The 23,220-nt window shown below is 35.8% G+C and overlaps 1 protein-coding gene across 1 annotated transcript in view; it reads left to right on the top strand.

Moving 5' to 3' along the window:
• Positions 1-23,220, top strand: part of SYNE1 (spectrin repeat containing nuclear envelope protein 1) — a 285,161-nt gene that overhangs the window by 75,517 nt on the left and 186,424 nt on the right. Inside the window, exons 12-28 of the mRNA XM_069010651.1 lie at positions 696-808; positions 1,345-1,513; positions 4,963-5,059; positions 6,565-6,767; positions 10,396-10,560; positions 12,041-12,193; positions 12,617-12,760; positions 13,083-13,256; positions 14,284-14,442; positions 16,411-16,575; positions 17,165-17,299; positions 18,106-18,264; positions 18,510-18,718; positions 18,972-19,080; positions 20,343-20,507; positions 21,224-21,391; positions 22,876-23,052. Coding sequence (XP_068866752.1) covers positions 696-808; positions 1,345-1,513; positions 4,963-5,059; positions 6,565-6,767; positions 10,396-10,560; positions 12,041-12,193; positions 12,617-12,760; positions 13,083-13,256; positions 14,284-14,442; positions 16,411-16,575; positions 17,165-17,299; positions 18,106-18,264; positions 18,510-18,718; positions 18,972-19,080; positions 20,343-20,507; positions 21,224-21,391; positions 22,876-23,052 — 2,664 coding nt within the window. The remainder of the gene's footprint in view (positions 1-695; positions 809-1,344; positions 1,514-4,962; positions 5,060-6,564; positions 6,768-10,395; positions 10,561-12,040; positions 12,194-12,616; positions 12,761-13,082; positions 13,257-14,283; positions 14,443-16,410; positions 16,576-17,164; positions 17,300-18,105; positions 18,265-18,509; positions 18,719-18,971; positions 19,081-20,342; positions 20,508-21,223; positions 21,392-22,875; positions 23,053-23,220) is intronic.

A 23,220-nucleotide genomic window follows, 5' to 3' on the forward strand; every position in this document is an offset into this window, starting at 1 on the left:
ATCTCCAGGAAGCCGTTTGAAGCGGTGTTGCTTAGTTACAGTAGAAGTGTGCTCTGCTGTAAGGGTTTCGCTGGTACAGTTCAGATCGCAGGAATACAGGTCGGGTACCACATTCCGCAGTCGTTCGTGCAGTACTGAGACAGCGATCCTGAAATCTTTCGATGGTGAGAGAGTGAAAAGTTTACTAAATATGGAATATGTACTTAGAGAAGGAGCTATAGATCTTCTGCCTATATATAGTAGAGTAGATTAGTTGCTTAAAATTTCAGTCTATACTTAGCAAAGGTTATGAAGATTTAAAGAGTAAATTTAGGAAGATTATGCTTTTGTGATGTTAGCATATTGGGAGACTGCATTTCAGAGATTATTTAATACAGTTAAGAGTTCTTGTTTTGTTAAACATTTTGCAGTGTATCCTGTTATAAAATCTTCCATAATTGTTCGACATAGCTGTAACAGAGCTTCACATAAGGGGGTTCCCTGTGTAAATGTTGAAGTTGATGTAAATTCTTTTATGGTATGCATTACCTTGCATGGAAACATGAGAGCATGATCAAATAGTTAACTACACTGAGTCATCAGAGCCGGCTTAAAATTGTGCTTATTAGTTAGATAGCCTACTGTGAGCCTTTTCTTTCCCTCCCCTCCCTCCCCCCACTCTCTCAGTATCTCTCTCTTTCTTAAAATCCAATCAGGATCTGCTGAAAAACATAGATGGTCACAAAAAGGCATTCCATGAGATCCACAGGACCAGGTCTGTTAATGGCGTGCCTGTTCCACATGACCAGTTAGAGGATATGGCAGACAGGTAAGGCTTTCAATCTGAAATAAAAAGCTTCTGTGCATGAAGGGGAGCCTGTTTGATTTTTTATCTGTTCATGGAGAAATCACTGTCTATTTAAATTTCTCAGTGGCAAACAGATAGATTGAAAAACCTGGAATATACATAAAAGTATACTGAAAAACCTGATGCTTTTAAGATTGTTAAGAATCAAAGTAGGCTATAGATTTTGAATGGGAATACTTTTTTTTATATGGATCCTGTTATTACTTGTCCCTGGAAGAAATGTTATATAACAGCCAGGATGCATGTGAAAAAAAAGAAAAATGACTTTGCAAAACTTAGTAACAAAAGTAAACCGATTATTTCTATGAATAAACAGAAATGTCATCAATCTGTTGTTCAAGAGCAGTCATCAGAACATCATCACACATAATTAAATGTTTGTAGACTCTGATTGAAGTGAAAGATTAGAAAAATATCTGAACTGTAACTAAAGCTTTCAGTCTCTCCTGCAAAAATGCATATTGCTGTATTTTACTATTCTGTGATTCATTTTATAGGTTTAATTTTGTTGTCTCCACATCTGAGCTCCATCTGTTGAAGATGGAGTTTCTGGAACTGAAGTATCGTCTACTGTCACTCTTAGTCTTTGCAGAGTCAAAGTTAAAATCGTGGATTATCAAATACGGAAGGCGAGAGTCTGTGGAACTGCTTCTTCAAAATTATATTGTAAGTTGGGGTTGTCTTCTTTTTATAATTATTTTTGAGGTATTCATCTTTAAGTTTACTAGAATTGTATAAAAGAACAGAAACAGACATCAGATTTGTCAGTCATCAACTTTATGACTGTATTATTATGGAATATCTCTTCAGAGGTAAATCTTTCTTCCCCTTGGAGGAACTTTAGTCAAAAGGCTAAAAGTAAAAATTATTCTCTTTGCACCATTTCTTGGAAAATAGAAATAACATTCCAACTGCTGTCCGGTGATTAACTTAGCAAGCACACCTGGAGGTTCCAAATCCTAGATTTTTGCTTACTTTGTATAGTTATTCCAAAGAAGTTAATTTCATCTTCTTCTACCCTGGCATAGATGCACTTTATAGTGACTATACACAGTTTAAACAAGAGTTAAAGACAGAGGAGGTTTTTGGCATGCATTCCCACACAGTATTTTTTTTTAAGTCTTCCAAAAGAATTAAAAAAAGGAAGTTATTCTACCTCCGTGTACTTGTTCAATATACTGTACCTAGAGGGGAGTACTTTTCTTCTTTTAAAGAATGATTTTTCTTTTCCTAGTCAGCATTATTATATTAAACCCATTGCTTAATTTCTGTTCTGGAAGGAGTTTGCTCTATCTCTGCATCAGCCATATACCACGTTAAGAAACAGAAACTATTGGCTTACAAGCGTTCATTGATAAATTCTCTTTCAGTGTTTTGCTGCTGTATCTTCTTAAATTCACACGTGCAGGGCCAAGTGTAGGTAGAATGATACTACTGCTGCACTTCTACATTCTACATGAAGGATTCTTTCAAAAGCATGGCTGGTCTAATTTTCCTTCTATCTAATCCACACGGAGAAAATTGCACAGGAAAATTAAGTCTGGAAAGAACATATTCAGATACAGAACCATTCAGAGCCAGGTCCATGTGCAGAGGAAATTATTGATGTTCCCACTTCTTTGGAAAGAAAATTCAAACTCTGTGAAATTCGGGTGAAATTCGCAATCTACAATGTGGGAATTTCTGTGTTTAAAGTTTAGCAGTTAGGGACACATAAAAATTCAGGAGCTAGTTAACCTTTTTTAGACAAGCTTTGCAAAATTCAGATAATTACTTGAAATAACTTAGTTTGCTGGAGTGAGGTGCAATACTAGGAGTTGTAGTCCATTTGTTTACCCTCTAAAACTGTCAAAAAAACTACTAAAAGGTGACAAAGGGAAATAATAAAAAAGTGGATAGCTTGAATTTTGGGGGTTTTTTTGGTCACTTATTTTTTCCTTTAAAGTGAACATCAGGTTGTTAATTTGTATATTAATTTGCAATCAATTGTTCTTGTGATTTAGACCACTAATGCTGAGGTGGTCTTTAGGGAAGGAAAATGTTTCCTTGCATAATTTTTGAAACTGCATAACATCAAAATGAGGAAATTGGGACAAGAAGATAAATAGATCTCATTTTCGTTATTGATGGCCTTGACTTCTGGCTCCTTCAAGGTGTGATGGAAAGAGAATATATTTCCTTGGCTTACCTGGGACCAGTTTTCTAGGACTGAGAGACAAGTGTTACTCTTCCAGTGTATTAGGAGTCTTACGTAGGAAAGCTGTAGTCAGTACCTTATAGTCAGTGACTATATTGGTAGGAGATAAAAATGTAAGTCTGTTTGTCTGCCAAAACAGACTGGGGAATGTCAGCATTCTAGGAACATGCGTAATTAGGATCTGGATAGAACATATGCCTGGAAAATATTTATGTACTGTAGTTTAAAAATAAAAGTGGTGGTTTTTACTTAACCTTTTAATCTTTTCACCCATCTGTCATACACCGGAAGTAAAGTTTAGCACAGACTGTACACCATCAACTTGAATAAGATACTGTACCAAATTCTCCACTGTAATGGAGATACTAGGTACATGGATTTTAACCCATGTAACTGTGTTTTAGCACTGCTGTGTTAGCACTTTTTTAGCATCATGGGCTATACTGATTTGGGAAAGCTCCTTATTTTCTTAAAGGAGTCTTGTCAGATAAGGGACAATATTAATTTGTAAAACATCTTTATTTACTTTTTGAAAATATTTCAAATAGCTCTTTAGGTCAGTGTTATGTAAATCTTTTTTGGTCTTTTGTATGAAGTGGCTCAGGTTAAAATGTATGTATGGGTTTGGCAAAACTGAAAGTCATGAGTCTGTCACGTCATTCGTGATAAAGTCTGTAGGTCTTCATACATGGCAGATTTTGTTTTAACAGGAGAACAGAGAAAAAGTCTGATTGTTCCTGACTTCTGGTTTCCTTGGTCATAAACACAATTCTAAATTACATACTAGATAACTGTTGTTACTTGACATAGCAACTGTCAAAGGTTTAAAAATAGAAGGGTTTTTGATATATACTGGCTGGCAGAATAATTTTTAAAGTTTTTTTTTATGTTATATAATATGCGTTGATGAACACACAAGATCTGTTTCTCCTGTTCAAAATACATTAAACTTTGACTTTGTTTGAAACTTGGTTTTATCAAAATCACACTTGTATGATTTTTTTCTATTATGGTGTTCCAAAACTTGTATAAACATATGCAGGGTGTGGACTCCTTAGTTTTGTAATCTGTAGATGAGGAGGGATGAGATGTAGCATAAATTACAGAACCATTTCAAACTCTACCTTTCTTTCCCTGTTTTAACAGTGGTAATGCCAAGATATAATATGCTTGCATAACATAGAGCTATAATTATGTATTGCTCTTAAAGGAAATAACATTTCTGAAAGACATGTAAAAAAAGGTCAGTTTCAGTTGCCATGAGGGATAAAGAGGCATAACATTTGTACAAAAATATTTCTAGATAATTTATTCATCGCACTCTAGCACATCACAGAGCTAAACCATCACTCACAAAGGAACAGTACTGTGTCACACTTTGGGAAAACAGCATTTCTTTGTGCAGTGTTTCCATGATCTTACTTTTTGCCAGTTGCAAAGGAGGTAAAGAAAAATTGAAGAATAAAGCAAATGTTTTTCATCTATTAAAGTGTAACCTGTTTTTCTGCAAAGGCTTAGTACAGGAACAATTGGATTTGATTTTTGTGGTGATGTATATGAAGGAAATTTACTCTTTTATTAAAATTATTCCACTTAGATTTGAGTGTAAAATAGTTTTCATTAAATAACTTGTAAATTAATTACTCAGTTTCTGCACATTCTAAGTATCATATGCTAGTGAATTCCAGCAAGATAGCAAGCAAGAAAACTTTAAATAATCTTTCCATGTGGAAAGGAAATAAATTTGGTTTTGTAATGATATACTCTGCTGTACCATCAATTTGTAAAGATAATGATGAAAAGATGAATGGAGGAATAATGAAGTTAAATGTTGTCATCAGTATCCTGATGTAATTTGATAGAAATTATTCCTAATACCCATCTTTATTTTATCTATTATGATTTTTTTTCTTTTCAGTCTGTTATTGAAAATAGTAAGTTCTTTGAGCAGTATGAAGTTACTTACCAGATCTTGAAACGAGCAGCTGAAATGTATGCCAAAGCAAATGGCTCAGGTAAGTATCTATATTTCTTTCATCACTGGATCAGCATTTTAATCTCTTTAGACATAAGTATCCTCTAAAAAGGTCTCCTAATATTTTTTTCTTCCATGCAGCAAAGCTGTTCCTCACCAGCAGCTGCTGCTCACCAGAGACTACAGCTTCTGGTAGCAATTTCACATATTCTCTAGCACGTAGGCACCTGGTCCAGAGCAGGCTGCCCTCCTGCTGCTTCTGAATCTCCAGAGGAGGGTGGTCATATTCAGACTTCCTCCTGGGAGAAACCTATCATCCATGCTAACTCTTGGATTATTTCAGTGTTGTTAATTTGGGATAAAAAATTGTGACAGAAACCAAATTAGGAGTAGGGAAAATAGTCTTCTAGTGCCTGGAAATGTTCCTTGGCTTGGCTTAATTTAAAAGAAAAAGGTAAATAGGGAGTTAGTCCAAGTATCTTAATTGCAATATTATCCCTTGGTTTATTGGAGGTTCTTCATTAACTTTGAAAATCTGCAAGAGAAACTCAAATGGTAGTTGCAGTATGGATGCACATGAGAAGAAATGTGTGCCTGATTCAACACCTGCCTCCTGTCATTCTTGAGTACTGCTGAGTTCAGTGAGAATTTGAGGGCAATATTTGACCTAGATAATTACAGGCATGAGATCACTTTAATCTGTAACACAGTAATGTCTGTGGAAGATTGTTGCAGCTACTGGTAAAGAGGGGAGAAAATGGATACCTTTGTATGTTGTTAAATTTAAATTGACAGTGACATCCAAATTTTACAAAAGTAATCATTTTTTACAAGGTATTCCTGCAAAGAACAAAAGTCACAGATTTATCCAATGCTATTAATAAAGTCCAATAACAAATTCTTTTCTAAAGAACAAATACTAACATATATAAATTCAGGAATAGCAGTTCAAATTAGCTAACTGTATTCTGCATATTTTATGAAGTCTCAGCATTTGCTTGGCCTTTTTTCTTCTCTGTTTGTTTTCTTCTGAATGAGGACACATTTGTTCCTTTCTTGCCATGTGGAAAATACTAAAAGTTAAATGGCAAAAATTAGCAGTAGTTTGGTTTCAAAGTCAATGGCAGGAAGATCAGAATTTCATTTCATACTTTTCAATGCAGACATATTATATGTCTTTATATTATACAATTCATTTTTTGGGTTTTTTTTAGGCAAGCCTGTCTCTTGATTTCTTTTATTGCAGATTTGAAATGAACACCACACACAATATGCAGTGTGACTGTTTTAATTTAGCATGCATTTTAATTTAGCATTACATTTTTTATGTACTTTCCTAAGTCTTTAATTCACACGTTTAATTTCTCAGTCATGATCTTGTGCTAAAATTGGGCTGTGAACAGAACATTCGTATATAAAAGCCTACTGAAATAGAAGTTACAGTAAAATATAATTCTCTGATAAGAGTGAATAAGCATGATATAAAGTTAATCTTTACAGAAATAGTAATGACACAAAATAATCAGTGTTTTTCCTGTATCTCAGTGGAAGAAGTTGAGAATGTGATGAAATTCATGAGTGATACCACAGCTCAGTGGAGGAACCTCTCAGTAGAGGTGAGAAGTGTAAGAAGCATGCTGGAAGAAGTAATTGCTAACTGGGACAGATACAGCAGCACTGTGGCAGGTCTACAAGCTTGGCTTGAAGATGCTGAAAAAATGCTGAATCAGCCTGAACATTCTAAAAAGGTATGCACTTGGTAGCATATGCATCTGGCTATTTTGTAAATTGTGAAACATTTGATACTTTTTTGCATTTGCTTAGGCTTTGCTCAGACTTCGACATCCTGTCTTCCTTCGTCATAGGAGTTTCAGTGTTCACTTGTGTAGCATCTAGAGGCAAATACATACATACACAATGGAGAAAGCCTCATCTGTGGTACCATGGCTAGAGGCATCTTTGACATGAATAGAGGGCAGCAGTATTGCTCAGAGAGCAATGCTACAGAGAGGAATGTTACATGATTCACTCAAAGGCAAATACAGCTCTTAGCACCAAAGTGAGTAATCATGGACTACCTATAATGACACTTCCACTGATTTTTCTAGATGACAGATTTCTGTACTCATTACCTTCAAAGAGAAGTGTCATTAATAGTGTTGTTATTTTTGATGGGTGATTAACTAATCCATTTCCTTGGCATTTCAGAAATCTTTTAGACAATTGATTTTGGGGACCTGCAGTTATAAAGATAGTTCTTCTGTATTTTTTTTTTTTCTGTTGTAATGTTAGAGTACTTAAGCACTAAGATTTAAGTTGGTAAATCTTCAAGAATAACCTGGAATGAGTTGAAGAGTCCTGCATTTAATAGGTGCTGAATTTGCACCTGATCCCAATGTAGCAGCTATGTAGCTCTTAACGCTGAAGTAGGGTTCTCGTAGGTTATAAGATGACAAACTGACATCAGGTCAGGAATGAGCATTTCATGTCACATGAAAGAACAGTATAGTTCTTGTTAAGGTTTGTTAGTTTAAACTGATGTAAAATAATGGAATACACTTTTTAAATAAAAATAAACGTGAAAAAAACAGTCTGGCATAATATAGATTCAAACAGTTATTACTGGGCTGGAAGGATGTCTTCCACTGATCAGGGTGATCTTAGATACTGGTTTATGTTTTATGTAAGTAACTGGACAGTGATTAAAATCAAATATTCTTAAATCCATGTATATGAATAAAATCAAAGCATTTACTTTTCTAATCAGATGTATAACTTTAAAGATTTTCAAAGCAGAAATTTGAACATACCCATACAGTATATACTTACTTCTGATTTCTGACATAAATCCAACTAGTAATTATTTTCATTCTGACAAATAATTTCAAACATTTCAAAAAACCTTGTTGAAAACCTTAGACATGAAGCTTTATTCTTCCCAAAATGCTAATTTCTTCTTAAAAATACATTGGCTCAAACCTGTTAAAGATTACTGAGTAGTAGCATAATCTGCCTATAGACTGAGACACATATTTTAAAAGTTACGTCTACTTTTAATTTTGAATTTAGCACTTCACAGCAATGTTTTCACTTAGGTAGTTCCAAGGATAGGTCTGATTTAGAAGTTTTAATATTTGATTATTAAAACTAGTATCAGTTCTTATAGTGGTTTGTAAAATTAATAGTCTTACAGCCATGAACTAAAAACATCTGGAATATCAGGTGAAAGATGATAACTGTTGTTTGGAATATGGCATAAAACATTTTTAAGCATTTCAAAATATTTTTTCTGTAAACCCATAAAGATACCAGTAATACGATACAGAGTTGCTCATTTGCAAACCTTACCTGTATTACTTAAAGCCACTATATTCTGTCCTAGGCCAAGACTATAGTAGCCCTTCATCATGCTGTCATGCTTTCTTCTTCTTTCCATTATCTCTGCATCATTTCCAGACCAGCATGTACCACTGTTCATTTTGGAAAAGAAAGTAGCCTGTTGGCTTTCTTGTTGGCTACTGTTTTCAGAAGCCTTACTGTGAACCTGTAGCAGTGAAGATCTTTTAAAAAAAAATACCAGTATGTGCTTGGATTTTTCAAACTCTTCCTTCTACAGCTTCTTTGTTTACTTCCATTACCTCTTAAGCACTTTCCATATTAATTTCATTCTAACTGCATGCTCCCACACTTCTCACACAGCTGTATCCAAAAGGTTTTAGACAGCATCTAGATCTCTTGTGGTGACTTCCTTAAAAAGAGCTGCATTGTTTTAATTGAGAATGAGGTGTGCTTACCAGTACCTTCCAAACTTGTTTAGATTTAACACATGCTTAGGTTGGCTTCTGAAATGGAGAGACTCCCCAGCAGGGTCTGCAGAAGGTAATGGTTTGTGGGAATAAGTGTGCGGAAACAAGGATGTGAGTACTTTACTCCATGTGCTTTTTCCTTCTTGTCCTCTAGTGAGCCTGACCATTGGAAAGCTGACCAGTGTCAGATTCAGTAGACTTAATTTCTTTTGGATGTGCTCAGAAAGGTTAGCCTTTGCACAAAGCAAGGGCTTTGCTCCACCTCAAGTGGAAAAAGATTCAAACTGCAGATGCAATTTACTGAGGTGATTAAATTTATCCACTGATACCTCAGTACAGAACACCTGAACACTACTCATCTCAGCTTTAGAAATTGAACACAATGTGTGCTGTTCAGTCCTCTCTTGAAAACATTTGACCAGTATATAACCATTAGACTTTTTCTTTAAAGGTGCATCTGAGCTTTTTTTGCATGTGCATGAGTTCTGACAAATACAGTTTCAGAACTGTAGCTCTGAAACTTGGGATGACTCACAGTATGGTTGGATAGGAATTTTTCACATGTACCATTGAGCAAAGGATTATACGGGGCTCTCACTGGAAGGTGAATAGTTTTGGAGTTACAGGGTAGATATATAGTCATAAACAAAATGAATCCCCTTCCTAAATCCTGAGCATCAGGTAGCATCAGCTTGAATTCTTCTGATTATTCCTTCTCCCCTGAAAGAAGGTGCCCTTATGATCCAGTCTGTTTGGAACAGTCTGTGCCATTCATTGAATACTGCATTGTTTGGGAGAAGGGTAGCAGGGACAAGCCAAAGCCATGTCAGAGAAGGTGTGGACATTCATGGGACAGTGATTGAGTCCTGTTTTGTTTACTGGTATAGCTGGAGTCATGAAGCCCAGGGATACCTGCCTTAGGAACAATTGCCCATTGGCTGGAAGAGAGCAAAGGAAAGGAAAGAGGCGGTCTTTGTCTTTTCTACAAGTTTATCTGTGTGTACCTGCCTACAAGATGCATGCAGTCTATCAGGCCGTCTCAGTGAGGGGGACAAAATCACTGATGACCATCTCTTTCCCCTCTGTGCTCACCTGCACTGAGATAGGAGGAAGCAGTGATAAAGAATCAGTCTTCACAGGTCTTCTGGGATGCCAGACCCTGGAAAGCTGCCTGTGATTCACAGCAGGGAAAGGACCTCTCCACAGCCTGTATATGGCCCAGGTTACTATCAGCCCATACTGTTTAAGGATAAGACAGAAAATAGATAAGCCCTAACAGCATTTTCAGTTTGGAACTTTCTCTTATGGAGGAGTTTCATTAGTTTAACTGAAGCCACTCACTGGAGTAAAATGAGCTGTAAGTAAACTGGCAGTAATTTTTAATTCCACAGGTTGTATTCACAGACATTAAAATTCTATTATGGCATATTCAATGTGAGGAGCTTCAGAGGATAATTGTGCAACGAATTTTTTATCAAGTCATTAGCCGGTGATTAAATTTGAGTTTTGTGATTAAGAGAAAGACTTAACTGAAAAGGTTTTGGATCTGTGTTTTTATTTTCTTCCTCAGGATTTCTTCAGACACTTACCTCATTGGATCCAACAGCACACAGCCATGAATGATGCTGGTAATTTTCTGATTGAAACATGTGATGAGACCATATCCAGAGATCTTAAACAGCAGCTTCTGTTGCTAAATGGAAGATGGAGAGAATTGTTTATGCAAGTTAAGCAGGTAAGTGATTTTGCCCCTGTTACTTTTAAATATTTACTTTTCATTTCCATGCAAGCAAAATGGATTACTCTGTTAGCAGGACTCTAGGACAACTTTCAAAAGTGCCTAACTGTTCATCAGTATTTAAATTAGAAATTACTCCCTGACAGTAATTTATTTTATTGAGGCTCTTCCTTTATTTACCTTTTTGGTTATACAGCTATTTTGGGGGGAGTGAGGGGACATTTTCAACTAGTATAAACTGTACTTCTTCATTATGGTCACCGGTTTTGATACAGTGAATGTTATTTATACATAACCTCTACTGTTCTGCAAAAAAAATGACTGGTTTTCAGTGCCTATTGTTACTGTAAAAGCTCTATAAAACTAAGCAGTAAAAATGGTGAAAATGATAATTTTTACTGCTCTTTGATGAAAGCACCTTCCAGTTATTGTACTGCAACCATAAGCAGGGACAATAATTAATTTAATTAACTAAATGTTTTCCCCATTTTGGTCAGACTTTACTTCTGTCTTGGTTACAAGCAGGCTTTGATAGTAAATGAATAAACCTACCCTTTACCTCATGTAAGAGATTCAACTGATACAAAAATAATTGTTGTTTCTGTATTTGCTCTTCGAAAATCGAAGAGAAGATGTGAGCTTAATTACACAGAAGTATTTCACACCTCATAAACACGTTAGAAAATATCTTTGGTATAGTCAATATACATCTATTGATATTGTCCCCTTTCAGTGATTTGAAATAGCAGTTGCCTATTTGAAGGTACTGAATCTGTTTTCTTTACTGGAATTATTATCTCCTATGCAGTCAAGTTAAAGGGAAAAGCAAATAATGATTGTCTCTCTTTTATTGTAACTTTTCCAGACTGTTGACAAGAATGTTCTCAAGCTTTACTTGCTGATGCTATTTAGGGTGATTCACTGATGTAAATGTCTCTTCCCCTACTTATGCAGCTTCTTTCATATGCTGGCTATGTGTTTTTTTTCCTCACTGGCTTTTTCACCATTTCTGTCATACAGCTCTTTCTACTTTGTAAGACATATGTTTCCCCTTCCCCCGGCCAGCATTCCTTTATTAAGATCTCCCTTATCCTTTAGCTTTTCTAGGCTTTTCCTGTTCTACTCTCTTTGCTGAATTTTCAAAATTGATATTGTAGGTAGTGAGAAACAAATTGAACTGTTGATTCTAGAGTAGAAACAAATGAGTCTGGCATTCCCCATTCATAAAAGAGGCTGACCTCCTATATGCATGCTGTTCATTTTAGCATCATTACTGCTGAAACTAAGGCAGATGATGAGTTTAGAAGATTAGTTTCCATTATATTGTATTTCATTGAATATAATTTTTCCAGCAAAAATTGCACTGAAGACTGAAGACATACTAATTCTCCTAAATCATTACTTAATTGCTGGAGATCTAATTTGGGGTGGGGCTTTTGTTTTGTTGTTTTTTTTTTTTTTACTTTCCTTTTTTTAGTATGCTCGAGCAGATGAACTGGACAAAATGAGGAAGGAATATGTGGATGGTGTTGCCCATTTGACAGCTTTTATTGATGGAAGCAATAAGAAATTTTCAGTCCCTGTAGAAGTGTCCTTTCTTGATGTCAAAAGTTTTATACAAGATTTAGAAGTAAGTTATTTCCTTTAGTTTCCTTCTTCCTCCTTCAAAAGAAATAAATTTGCAACTATTTAATTCTGATAGCATAAAATTATTAACTTGGGGTTTTTTACCAGTGGTGGATTTTTTTTTTTGGTATTATTTCAGCTATAGCTAAAATATTTATCAATGTATTCTATTAGTGACATTTTTAGAGCAGATTTCCAAAACACTGTCTCACTAGATATTTCTTTCTTTGTAGTTTCAAATTGCATTCAGGTGAGTTGACTGATACTCTTTGGCTCAGTTTTCATGCATTTGAAACATGATCCAGTGTTCACTAAAATCAGTGATGAAAATAATTGATACTTAGAATATATATCATTTATCGGTCTTTTATCTCCCATGAACGCATAAATACTAGTGCTGAAATATTTTTTGAAACACTTGTTTCAGAATATCAAGCAGAAATTGCCTGCCATGGAAGCTCAGTATAAAGCAGTTACAAGAACAGTGCAACTTATTACAAAAGAAGTTTCCCAAGAGGAAGCGAATGAAATGCTGGGAACTTCGGCACGACTCAAGGAGCAGCTGGGCAAGGTTGCAGAATACTTTTTTTTATTACTTGTTGTTGACTGTTGAACTAATAAATAGTAGGCTCCTGTACACAAATTCTCACATATATGCATTTGAACAAATATGTAGTTGTAACAATAGATTGATTCAGGGTGAAGATGTTGTTTCTTTTAAATGCTAAGGCTACCATCCTTAAATTTAATACTCTTTTATTTAGAAGTAATACAGGATCAGGACTGCTCTATCTTGAAAAAGAGTAGGTAGCAATTATATAAACCTACATGAAAAAAGTTGCTATTTACTGAATTTTACAACTTTTTCAATAGCTGTTTTTCTTGATCAAAAGGTTAAGGAGCATTCCTGTGCCCTGCTGTATGAATGCCAACGTCTGCTGTCTCCACTGGAAGAACTGGAGAAGCAAATCACACATTTTTATGAATCTCTTGAAAAAGTAAATGAAATAATTTCTATCCTGGATCCTGAAGCACAACCCACAACTGTTCTTAAACAAAAAGCCCAAGTAAGTTTCAGAAACATCCTACAAAGGTCTGCTGCCTCTGAGTATTTACAATTATCTCTCTAGGAATTTGGATTGCAACTCTGTAAGCTGAGCAGATATTTCCTCATATTCAGGCAACAGATGTAGCCTTATCCTAAAGTCAGCTAGGCGTAAATATAAAAAGATTGAAACTTGTGTTCCTATCTAGTGTGCTTGGTTTCAATCCAGGAAGTAAACATAAAGATTTTTTTTTTTTTTTTTTTTTTTTTTAAATCTAGTGGAAATTGGACTGAAGTGCTAGAAATATATTGGATTTTTTATTTAGCAGATGTTTCCTTGGACAATTACGGAAGTTTATTAGTGGCTTGGAAAAGTGGTTTCTTTGAAGTGAAATGCGATATAACATTAACTTTTGTACATGGCCAATAAACGCTTCTCTCTGGAGGAATTCAGAGCTAGTCAGAACTCTCTTGGAAAGTTAAATGAAAATAGGATTTTTAAAACCTTTTTTCAGCCTTTACTACTTCATGCATGTTTTCTTTTTCTCTCTTTTTTTAAGTATATTTCTCATTGCTTAATGCAATTTATAATGAAATCTGAATTCCAAAAGCTGACATGAAGGATTAATTTGTTGAAAGGCAAGGAATGTTGAGATCTAAACCTGCTACTTAGAGCTGTCATTCCTATGTCTGTTGATGTCACTGTTGGTTACTTAGATTATGCAATAAATATAGAAATACCATAAAATTATATCACAGGACAGTGTATTGATCTACATTCTCTACTGAAGAGACAAAGGGCTTGGTTAGATGTCTGTGTATTGTTTCATGAATAGCTAGAGATCTATTTGGGTACAGAAGTTTGAGTTCAAGGAGAAAGTTGTGTTGTCTGTGTTACTCCATATAATACTTTGTGCAGTCTGTTTGCCATGGTCCTTTGACTTCATCCTTTTTGCCTTTACTGTCAAAAAGCATCTTCCTGTTATTTTGCCAAACTTTCTTCCTCATTGTCCCTGGCCAGGGTGGATATATGTTTTTTTTTCTTTCAGGATTTGGTAGCTTATCAAGAAAACTGCAAGAAAGATGTGTCCCTGATTGAGAAAAATAGTCAGAGTATCCTTCAGTGTGTGGCTTCGACTGAAGTGTTACAGCATTTCCATCAGTCAATATTTCAGAAGAAAGCTACACAAGTTCAGATTACTTTTCAGGTAAAAATGCCATACTTTGGTGCATGTTTCTGAAAATTTGTTCATATGCAGCTGATCCATCCTACTGTACCTACATTTCATCACTTGATAGCCACTCTCCTGGATAACTCTCCTCTCTGGTGTCAAGTTATTAATTAAAGATTTGTCTTTAGTAATAAGTGGTCAGGGGACTGACAGTCTTGTTCTCCATGCACTTATTCAGAGGTGAGCCTGCCACAGAGGAACCTGGTATTTAAGAGAACTTTCACATGCCTCAGGCTCCTCCAGACTGAGGAACCTGAAATCCTACTGTTAGGGCTGCACTGTTTTTGGTTTCTCCTGACTTCATTATCTTGGCTAATTATTTGCTTCTATATTCCCATACATCCCCTTTCACACAAAGTTTGGAAGATGGAAACTTTTGCACATGCTACTATTGCTGGGCTTTATATTTCCTCAGAAAATGCAGTGGATTGTGAATATAGAAGGTTGCAAATATGTTTCATTGTTTAATGCAGAGATGTGGCCTTTGGATTATATTCCCCATTACCTGTTGTAATTATCAGTTATTACTGCTATTTTTGGGGCTGTTCCGCCCCAGTCTAGCCCCACTCTAACATGAAATTAACCATTACACGTGGTGCAGAGCCAGAGATGAACTCAGTGATCTTTATGTGTCAGTTCAAACAATATTCAGTGATTCTGTGACTGTCTTAGAGTCTGATTTCCACATAATGGGTTCTATTACATTTATTTTCAGGGGATTATTGTTCAGTATAAAGCTATCCAAGCTGAATTTTAAACTACAGAAAATCACCTATCAGTAAATAGCTCTGAGAGGTGAATTTTGAAATTTCTATTGTATTTTGTGGAGTGTACCTAAAGATAAATTGTGGTTGATTTATAATATAGAAACAATTATTTTAAGTTTGGCTTATTATAGCAAAATCAGATGCACTTGTAGCTTGGTGAATTTACCATGTTCAACAATAATTACTCTGCTTCTATAAAGTTGCATGGTGGTTTACCTCTTTATGTGTTAGAAAACAAACCTAAAAAATAGAGTATAATCATACAAAGTGTGACATACCTAGAGCTAAAATACTGGAAACTGGCAGTTTTTTGTGTAAAGAATGCATCTCTATACAATTCTATTGTTATGAAGATATTTTCATCAGAAAAATTTAAAAAGTTTTATCAAGATGTTTAAGTTGAGAACTACAGATTTGATTAGCTGGCTGGGTAAACTCATTAGAATTCCTTATGCTGAGGTTTGTAATCAGTGAGGATGGTGAAGGGGGTGTACAGTGAGCAGTGCTGCAACTACCTTGTAGCAGTTAAAGTGCTGAACTGGTCATTTCTCCAGGTAAATTTTCTTACTTGCTCGTGAAATTGCAACCACTGAATATTGCAGTGCACGGGGATGGACTAAAAAGCAGACTAATGGAAGAGCTGTGACTAAGGTTGCAAAATGAGGATTTCAGCAGCTAAACCACAAAATTTGCTGTCTTCTAAGCAGCTTTGTGCCTGGTTACATATACTAGTGTGATAATCATACAATGACCTCCTCCAGGTCAGAAGATCTGTAGCATGGAACTGATTGGATCCATGGGTCAAACCACCTTTACTTTGAGTTGTGTTAGGGGAGGTAGTTTGATGCCAGAAAAATGAAATGGCAAGCTTCTGATCATACCAGGTGCTTTACATTTGAAAGCAGGCTTTAGGAAAGAAACTCACTAATCAAATGGCAGAGGCATTCTGAAAATATCAGAGACATCTAATCTGCTAATTTTTATTTGAATTATGACATTAGCACAAGCCTCAGTATTAAAAATTGGGAAAATGGGAGCATGAGAGGGAGAAGCATGGTGAAAAGCATATATTTAAAAGTGACACAAATTAAATGCATGTTTTGTAAGATCATGGTAAAAGAGAGCAAATAAAACTCACTGTGAAATTGCCATCTCATTTTCTTTGCTTGTAACTCAGAATATGGTCAGGAAAGCTGGTGAGTGGAGAAAAAACATAGAAGCAAATAGCCGTTTGATGAAGAAATTTGAGGAGTCTAGAGCAGAACTGGAGAAAGTAATACAGATTGCCAATTGTTGCTTAAAAGAAAAAGGAAATCCTGAAGAACTTCTCAGGAAACATAGCGTGAGTAAATTCCCTGACCTTCCTCATGGAAATCTTTGAGTGCATGACATAAAAGCCTACTTAATTCTAAAACTGCTGTGGATTTCTTGCATGTGTAGAAGTGATACAGATCAGGTCAAGCTAATGTTAAGATTGAAAAACAAAAAGGAAAATGATCAGCTCTCTTATTGATGTAAGATTGGATGTAAGGAATCAGAAAGTGAAAAAAAAACCCATAGAAATTAGGATGGGGTTTTCAGTAGAACCACAGAGAGTTAGAACACTATATTTTGACAATCTCACACATCTGCTGCTCTTTTTTTAGATAAATATATGTGTCTGTATTATAATCATAACTTATGCATGTAGGTTTGAAATGCATTCTTGTTAAAATACCATCTCAGTGTACTGGCTGAGAATAAATTAATTTGCCAGACTTTAAGTGGCTAGAAATAGTTATTTCCTTAACTCAAACATCAGTTCTTCAATGAAGCAGAAGTAACATTGAAACTTAGAGAGTGTTAGGGAACTTTGTGCTGGCAGGTTACCAATATCCAATATCAATATCCAGCTTCTTCTCTTACCTTCTCACTTTCTGCCTCCACTTCAGGAATTTTTCAGCCAGTTGGATCAGAGAGTCCTAAATGCCTTTCTGAAAGCGTGTGATGAACTTACTGACATCCTCCCAGAACAAGAGCAACACAGCCTGCAGGAAGCTGTGAGGAAACTCCATAGGCAGTGGAAGGTTAGTGAATGACATCTACGGACATTGTAAATCTTAGTTTTGGAAAGTTTCTGTATGACCTATATAATGAAAAAAATTAAAATAAAAGAAAACAAATTAATTCGTATTATTTGGCTTTGCATACAATTGGAAAAAGGGGGGAAAAAAGTATTTTACAATATTAGATACAGCTACATCTAGAAATGGCCTCTTGAAAAAACCCTGTTAAGTAAAATCAAGAAATGTGAGAAATTAATTATAAAACCTTATCTTCCCCCCACTACATACAGCCATAATGATACCTGGGTTAAGAACATTTCTTAATGTTAGTTACTTTCCCAAGCAAAAAAAAAAACAAAACTCCAAATTTGTAAGACATCAGGCTATCAGCTTAAATTGTGTCTTCTGCCAAAGACTCCAACAACTAACTTTGCTCACCAGCTGTGGAATTTATTGCCTGCTACACCATATTGCTGGTCAAAGCTGGAGTGATGGATGAGTGGTCTCACTAGCAGGCAGGCAGAAACCTCTGGAAACTGTTGTGAATACTATTTTATACAGGAAATATTTGCTATGTCCTGCCAAGAATGAAGATGTCTCTGTAATGTGCCTTATACATGGGCATTTTGGTTGCAACTTAGACCTTTTGATAAAACTAAGACATTGGTAACAAAGCAAATACGGACAAACCCCTATCTGTTCGTGAACATATATGTTTTGTTTTCTATATTATTGGGTTTTAGATTATTTATTTGTAGCAAATTTACTGAAGTAGTGTGAGTAGTGTTGTATCTCTGTGCTTCTTTATTGCCCCTGTGGGTGTGTAGGATCTTCAAACAGAAGCCCCATATCATTTGATCCACTTGAAAATTGAAGTACAGAAAAGCAAGTTCCTGGTGACAGTGGAGGAGTGCAAAACTGAACTAGCTCGACAGAACAAGGTGTTATCAAGAGAAGGCAATGAAAAAATGATCAAGGAACACATGGTATGAGTTACATGCCTCCTTGGGGGCACGTACAGAAATACATTTCAATGTCAATAATAAACAGAAGTTCTGACTAACTCTTAAGCCACCAAACGCTTTGTGTCCAGCTTATGTCAGATCAGTTCTTGAGCTCTTTAACGAAAAATTTTATTTTAATTTAGTAGTTTATGAAAAGTATATAGATATGCTTCGTGATTTCTTCCAGTTTGTAATTTTATTGAATTTTCTGCTTTGTCTTCCATCAGTTGTTCTTTGGTGATAAGGGATCTTACCACCTATGTGAGAAAAGGCTACAACGAATTGAAGAACTGTGCCAAAAACTGCCAGTCTCTGATCCAGTGAGGGGTACATTGGAAAGCAGCCAACGAATCCTGAAGGATCTGAAATCCCAGATAGACAGCACATACATAAAGCTAACAGAGCACTCGGACACCTGGAAGGGCTATAAGAGCAGGTGTCACCTCAATTCCTACCTGGGTCTTGTGTCACCATAGATCAGTACCATGGAAAAAATGATACTGTGATCTTAGCTTCAAGTAGAAAACTATACTTTATGTAGTAATTCCACAGAGTATAGTGGGGCTTTGAGTGGATTTTATAATTTTTTGTTTACACTTAAGAGGTTATTGTTTTGTGGTGGCAGTATTTGTCTAACCTTTTTTTTTTTTCCTTTTTTTTTTTTTCCATCCTGTGATGTCTTATTTCAGATTTTCTGAATTGGCAAATTGGATTTCATCAACAGAAAGAGAGCTAAAGAAGATAAAGGAAAATGTTAATGATACTGCCAAATACAAGCAGTGTAAAGCATCTGTGGGGGTGAGCCCTTATCTTATATTCTGACAAAGCTATGGTCATTGCTACTGGGACTCTGGGTAAAATTCTACTCCAAAGTAATGCAACTGTTTTACTACAGAGGCCATAGTAGCTCTGTTTATTCCTGGTATTCTTAAAAACATTACCAGGAGAAAGTTGCATGTTACAGCAAAGTGAGGCAGAAGTTCTTACTTTTAATAATTTAGAGAGTGACAGGTCCCTTTCCCTCTATATTTAGAACATTAAAAATAGAGAGGCAGATAGAATAAATATTTGCCCATCATCTTATTGCATGCAGAGTTAAAAGTGCTGCTCAAAGAAAAGCAAAAATTTCTGGATTGCAGGTTTTTGAATGATGTTACATTTAATTACTTAAATTTAAGGAAATCTATTCCAAAAGTTCTCTTCTACAGTAGTATAACAGGGGAGGAAAAAATATTCTACCATTCACTTTGGCACTGGTACCAGAGTGACAGAATAGCTGTAGATTGAGTTGGTTAGTTAAATTAGTTTTAAGCAATAATTTATTGTGTCTCTTGGTGCCCAACTTGCCCCTTCTTTCTGTTGTTTTTTTTTTTTTTTTTTTAATTTCACATACTGGGAGCACCTACATACTGTAGGTATTTATGTGAAATACATGAGCAGGTTGTGAGTCTAACTATATGGAGAAACATTATTAGGATGGCCTTGATAAAACTGATAGATCTTTAGCATAATGGGGGCTTCTGCTTCAAAAAGTCTGATTTACTCACATAGTTTCACTGCTGCCAGCATCTCTTCATCACTGCCACAAAGATACAGTTGAACTACTGGGTAAAAATAGGAGGGGGAAAAAAGCTATTTAAATAGAAAAAGAATTACACAAAACTATATTGCATGAAATTACATATTTGGGAAAGTCAGCAATTCAGATTTAAATTGCAACTAAGAAATATGGTCAATATATGGAAAACATAAATGTGGTACTTGCCTTCTATATATCTATCTGTAAGTAAAAATGTTTGTGAGGGAAAAGTACTCCACTACTAACTAAAGAACAGTTTAATTAGCAGTGGTGTAAAGTCTGTGGAAGAAGTGCAAAATTCCAGCCATTGATTGGAATAGAATCTGATAGGGTATGCAAATAGAAAAATACTACATTTCTAGTGTTTCAAGATAAAAGTACTCTGTTTACAATGCTATTCTTTGAACTGATGCTGTGAATGTCAGTTATTGATGTATTTTGTATATTTGAAGCAAATATGTTTTGATTTTTTTTTCTGTAGGAAATTAGGAAGCATATTCACAAGCATGGAGAAAATCACAGCTGGCTGAAATCTAGAGTTGCTGTTTTGACTGCACTTTGTCCTGATTTGGAGGCCAAAGAGACAGAGGATGAGTTTTGTAAACTTTCCAGTGACTTTAAGAGACTTCTAGATTTGCTGGCTGAGGTACAGTACAAGGGACACAAGAACTCTCCATTTCCAGTGTCACATGAAATGACATCAATCATGGCTTCACATGCACAAGTTCCCTGCTGTGTTTTTTTTAATTAAGCTGCAAGTCTTCAGCAAAGACAAATTAATTTGTACTCCATTAGTAGCAAAGCACTGAGAGTAGCAGGCAAAAAATATAGACATTATAGTGGATCTTTTCCCTTTGCAGAATTGGAAAGTATCCTAATAAATGTTTCTGGAATCAAAATGTCCATACTTTTAGGTTTTTTAAATTAGTTCGTAGTGAACGTTGTCAAAACCATGATGTACATCAGCTAGTGGATACAGAATTGCACTTTAATCTTGGCAGCAAAATTTTTTTCTGTGTTGAGTAGTGCAGGTGTTTTGGAATCTGGGTCAGCCTGCAAGGATAAGGAGAGTGCATGTTTTCTAAGTGATCACCAATAAGTAGCTGTCACAGATGGCTTTTTTTCATATGGCTGTGTAATAGGGAGTATGTTTGAACAAGACAAAGGTCTCCTCAGTCACATTTTAAGTCTAAAGACACTTTTTCAATGTAAATTTAAAGGTGTCAAAAATGCTGGAGATAAAAATTGTTTGAATTTTAAAAATATACTGTATTTTTGAAAAAGAATTCCAAATATAAATGTACCCTTAAAATATAGATGTGTCTTTCAACATGAAATACTTAAAGTTATCTGTAATTTTAGATTGAAAATACCTTAGGTGCTGTTGGAGACTGTGTCCAGTACAAAGAAGAAGTTAAAAGTGCAATTGAAGAGTTAATTAACAATTCTAAAGAAGTCCAAGCAGAGGCTGAAAAGATCCTGGATACAGAAAGTTTATTACAAGCTCAGCAATTACTGCTTCATCATCAGGTAGGGTAATTATTCATGTCCATATCCAATTTTTTCAAAAGAATTCATGTATTTACAAAATTTTGTTATGTCCAGTAACATAAATCTTTAAACTTGGAAGAGTTACAACAGAAGTAGTCCTATATGGCCTAATATTGATTTCTTGTAATGAAAAATGTTTTCAGTATTTTTTAAATGTTAAATGCCAACTTTTATTTTATATGGGGTTTTGGAGCGCAAAACACCTAAAGAACAAGCTTCATTTACTTTTAATTTTGGGTAAGTGTATTCTGCAAATATGTAGACTCTCTCTTTCTATCTTTTTATAGCTTGAGTTTCAGATTCAATCATGGTAAATTTGGCACAATTCTGGCTTTGGAAATTTCTTTATTTTACCAGTTTGATGTGGCCCCGACTCTAAATGTTGGAGGGAAGGTGTTCCTTTAGCCTTATCTCATTCTCTGGATAGCTGGTTTTTGTGACAGATGGGCCTCCATTCTGTGGGAGTAGAACAGGAGGTTTTTTATGCACTGATAATGGATCAAAACATCTACAGGCTACAGTAATAATCAATGGTATGGCTTGCATACAGCAAGAATCACAGCTTTTAAGGCCAAATATGGGAATTTAACTTTGTGAGCTGCTCAAAGCTAATGAGAATAGGACTCATTTACTGCCAGTGTTTGAGCATTATTTAAGTGTTTAACATCTATTTCTGTGGAGTCAGACAGCTTACTGTCTGACCAAGCCACTACCAAGTCTTACCTGTGTCTTATCTAAACTCTTTGGCTGTGTGTTAAGGTTCATATTCATTCTTTAAATAGTCTACATTCCTTATCCATTTTAGGAGAGGTAGTAGAAATAGTTAACTTCTCCTTGAGTTCTTTTTCTTGGGTGTGGAGTCTGTCAAGGTGGAAACACACTTTGACACAGACCTGAAGGTACCCAGAGCAGAACTGAGCTAGCTGTGAGTTTACCTAGCAAGGCTGGCATGGTTCAGGCACATAAGAAAGATGTATTCTTAGGAATTTCTGATAGTACTACAGATCAAAACATGTCCAGGACAGAGTAACACAACCTAGCCAATCCCCTACTGCTCTCTATAAGGCTGATATATTGCTTTGTTCAATCTGAGGCTCCAACCTGTGCCTCAAGAGTGCAGAGCAGACCTGGATGCAGTAATGAGGAATACATGCACCTGTGACTCCTGCTGTGGTTGCTCAACTGCTGCAGCTTCTGCTTTCTCAAATATGCTTTGGATAAGTGGCCACATTTCTACTCTTCTTCTCACATGCATATGCCACAAAAGGGCGGTACTTGACATTTTGGAAGCCAGGGCATATACTTGATGAGTATGTGAGAGTCTCAAGGATACCTGCCCCAGTTTATCCCTTTGCCTCTTACTCTCACTGCATGCCCCTGCAAAACCAGAAAGGGACTGCATTGTGCTGGTTTCCCAAAGGGGCTAAAAAGTCTCATCATTCCTGTTGGGTGAATCCTTTCAGCAAAGGACAAGGAGACTCCGTGCGAAAAGGCAAGATGTGCAAAAGCAGATCTCCCAAGCCAAGCGGCTGCAGATTGAAGGTGGACTGCCCAGCACAGTACGAGAGGATTTACAAAAATTAGAGGGAACTTTGGAGAACATGCAGCAGACTATGGAGAAACGGGAAGAGCAACTGCAGGTGGGTCATTTGCACATGGACATAAGACCTCATGCTTTCTTCTTCCTCTTTTTTTTTTTTTTTTAAACTTAGTAATACCCAAATTTTTTTACTATCAAAGCCTCATTTTCTCACCTCTGACTCTTGGTCCTTGGGGTTTTCATGATCAGTACTTCTATGAAAACTTCT

Source organism: Aphelocoma coerulescens, chromosome 3 (genome assembly GCF_041296385.1).
Source record: "Aphelocoma coerulescens isolate FSJ_1873_10779 chromosome 3, UR_Acoe_1.0, whole genome shotgun sequence".
Taxonomy (NCBI): domain Eukaryota; kingdom Metazoa; phylum Chordata; class Aves; order Passeriformes; family Corvidae; genus Aphelocoma; species Aphelocoma coerulescens.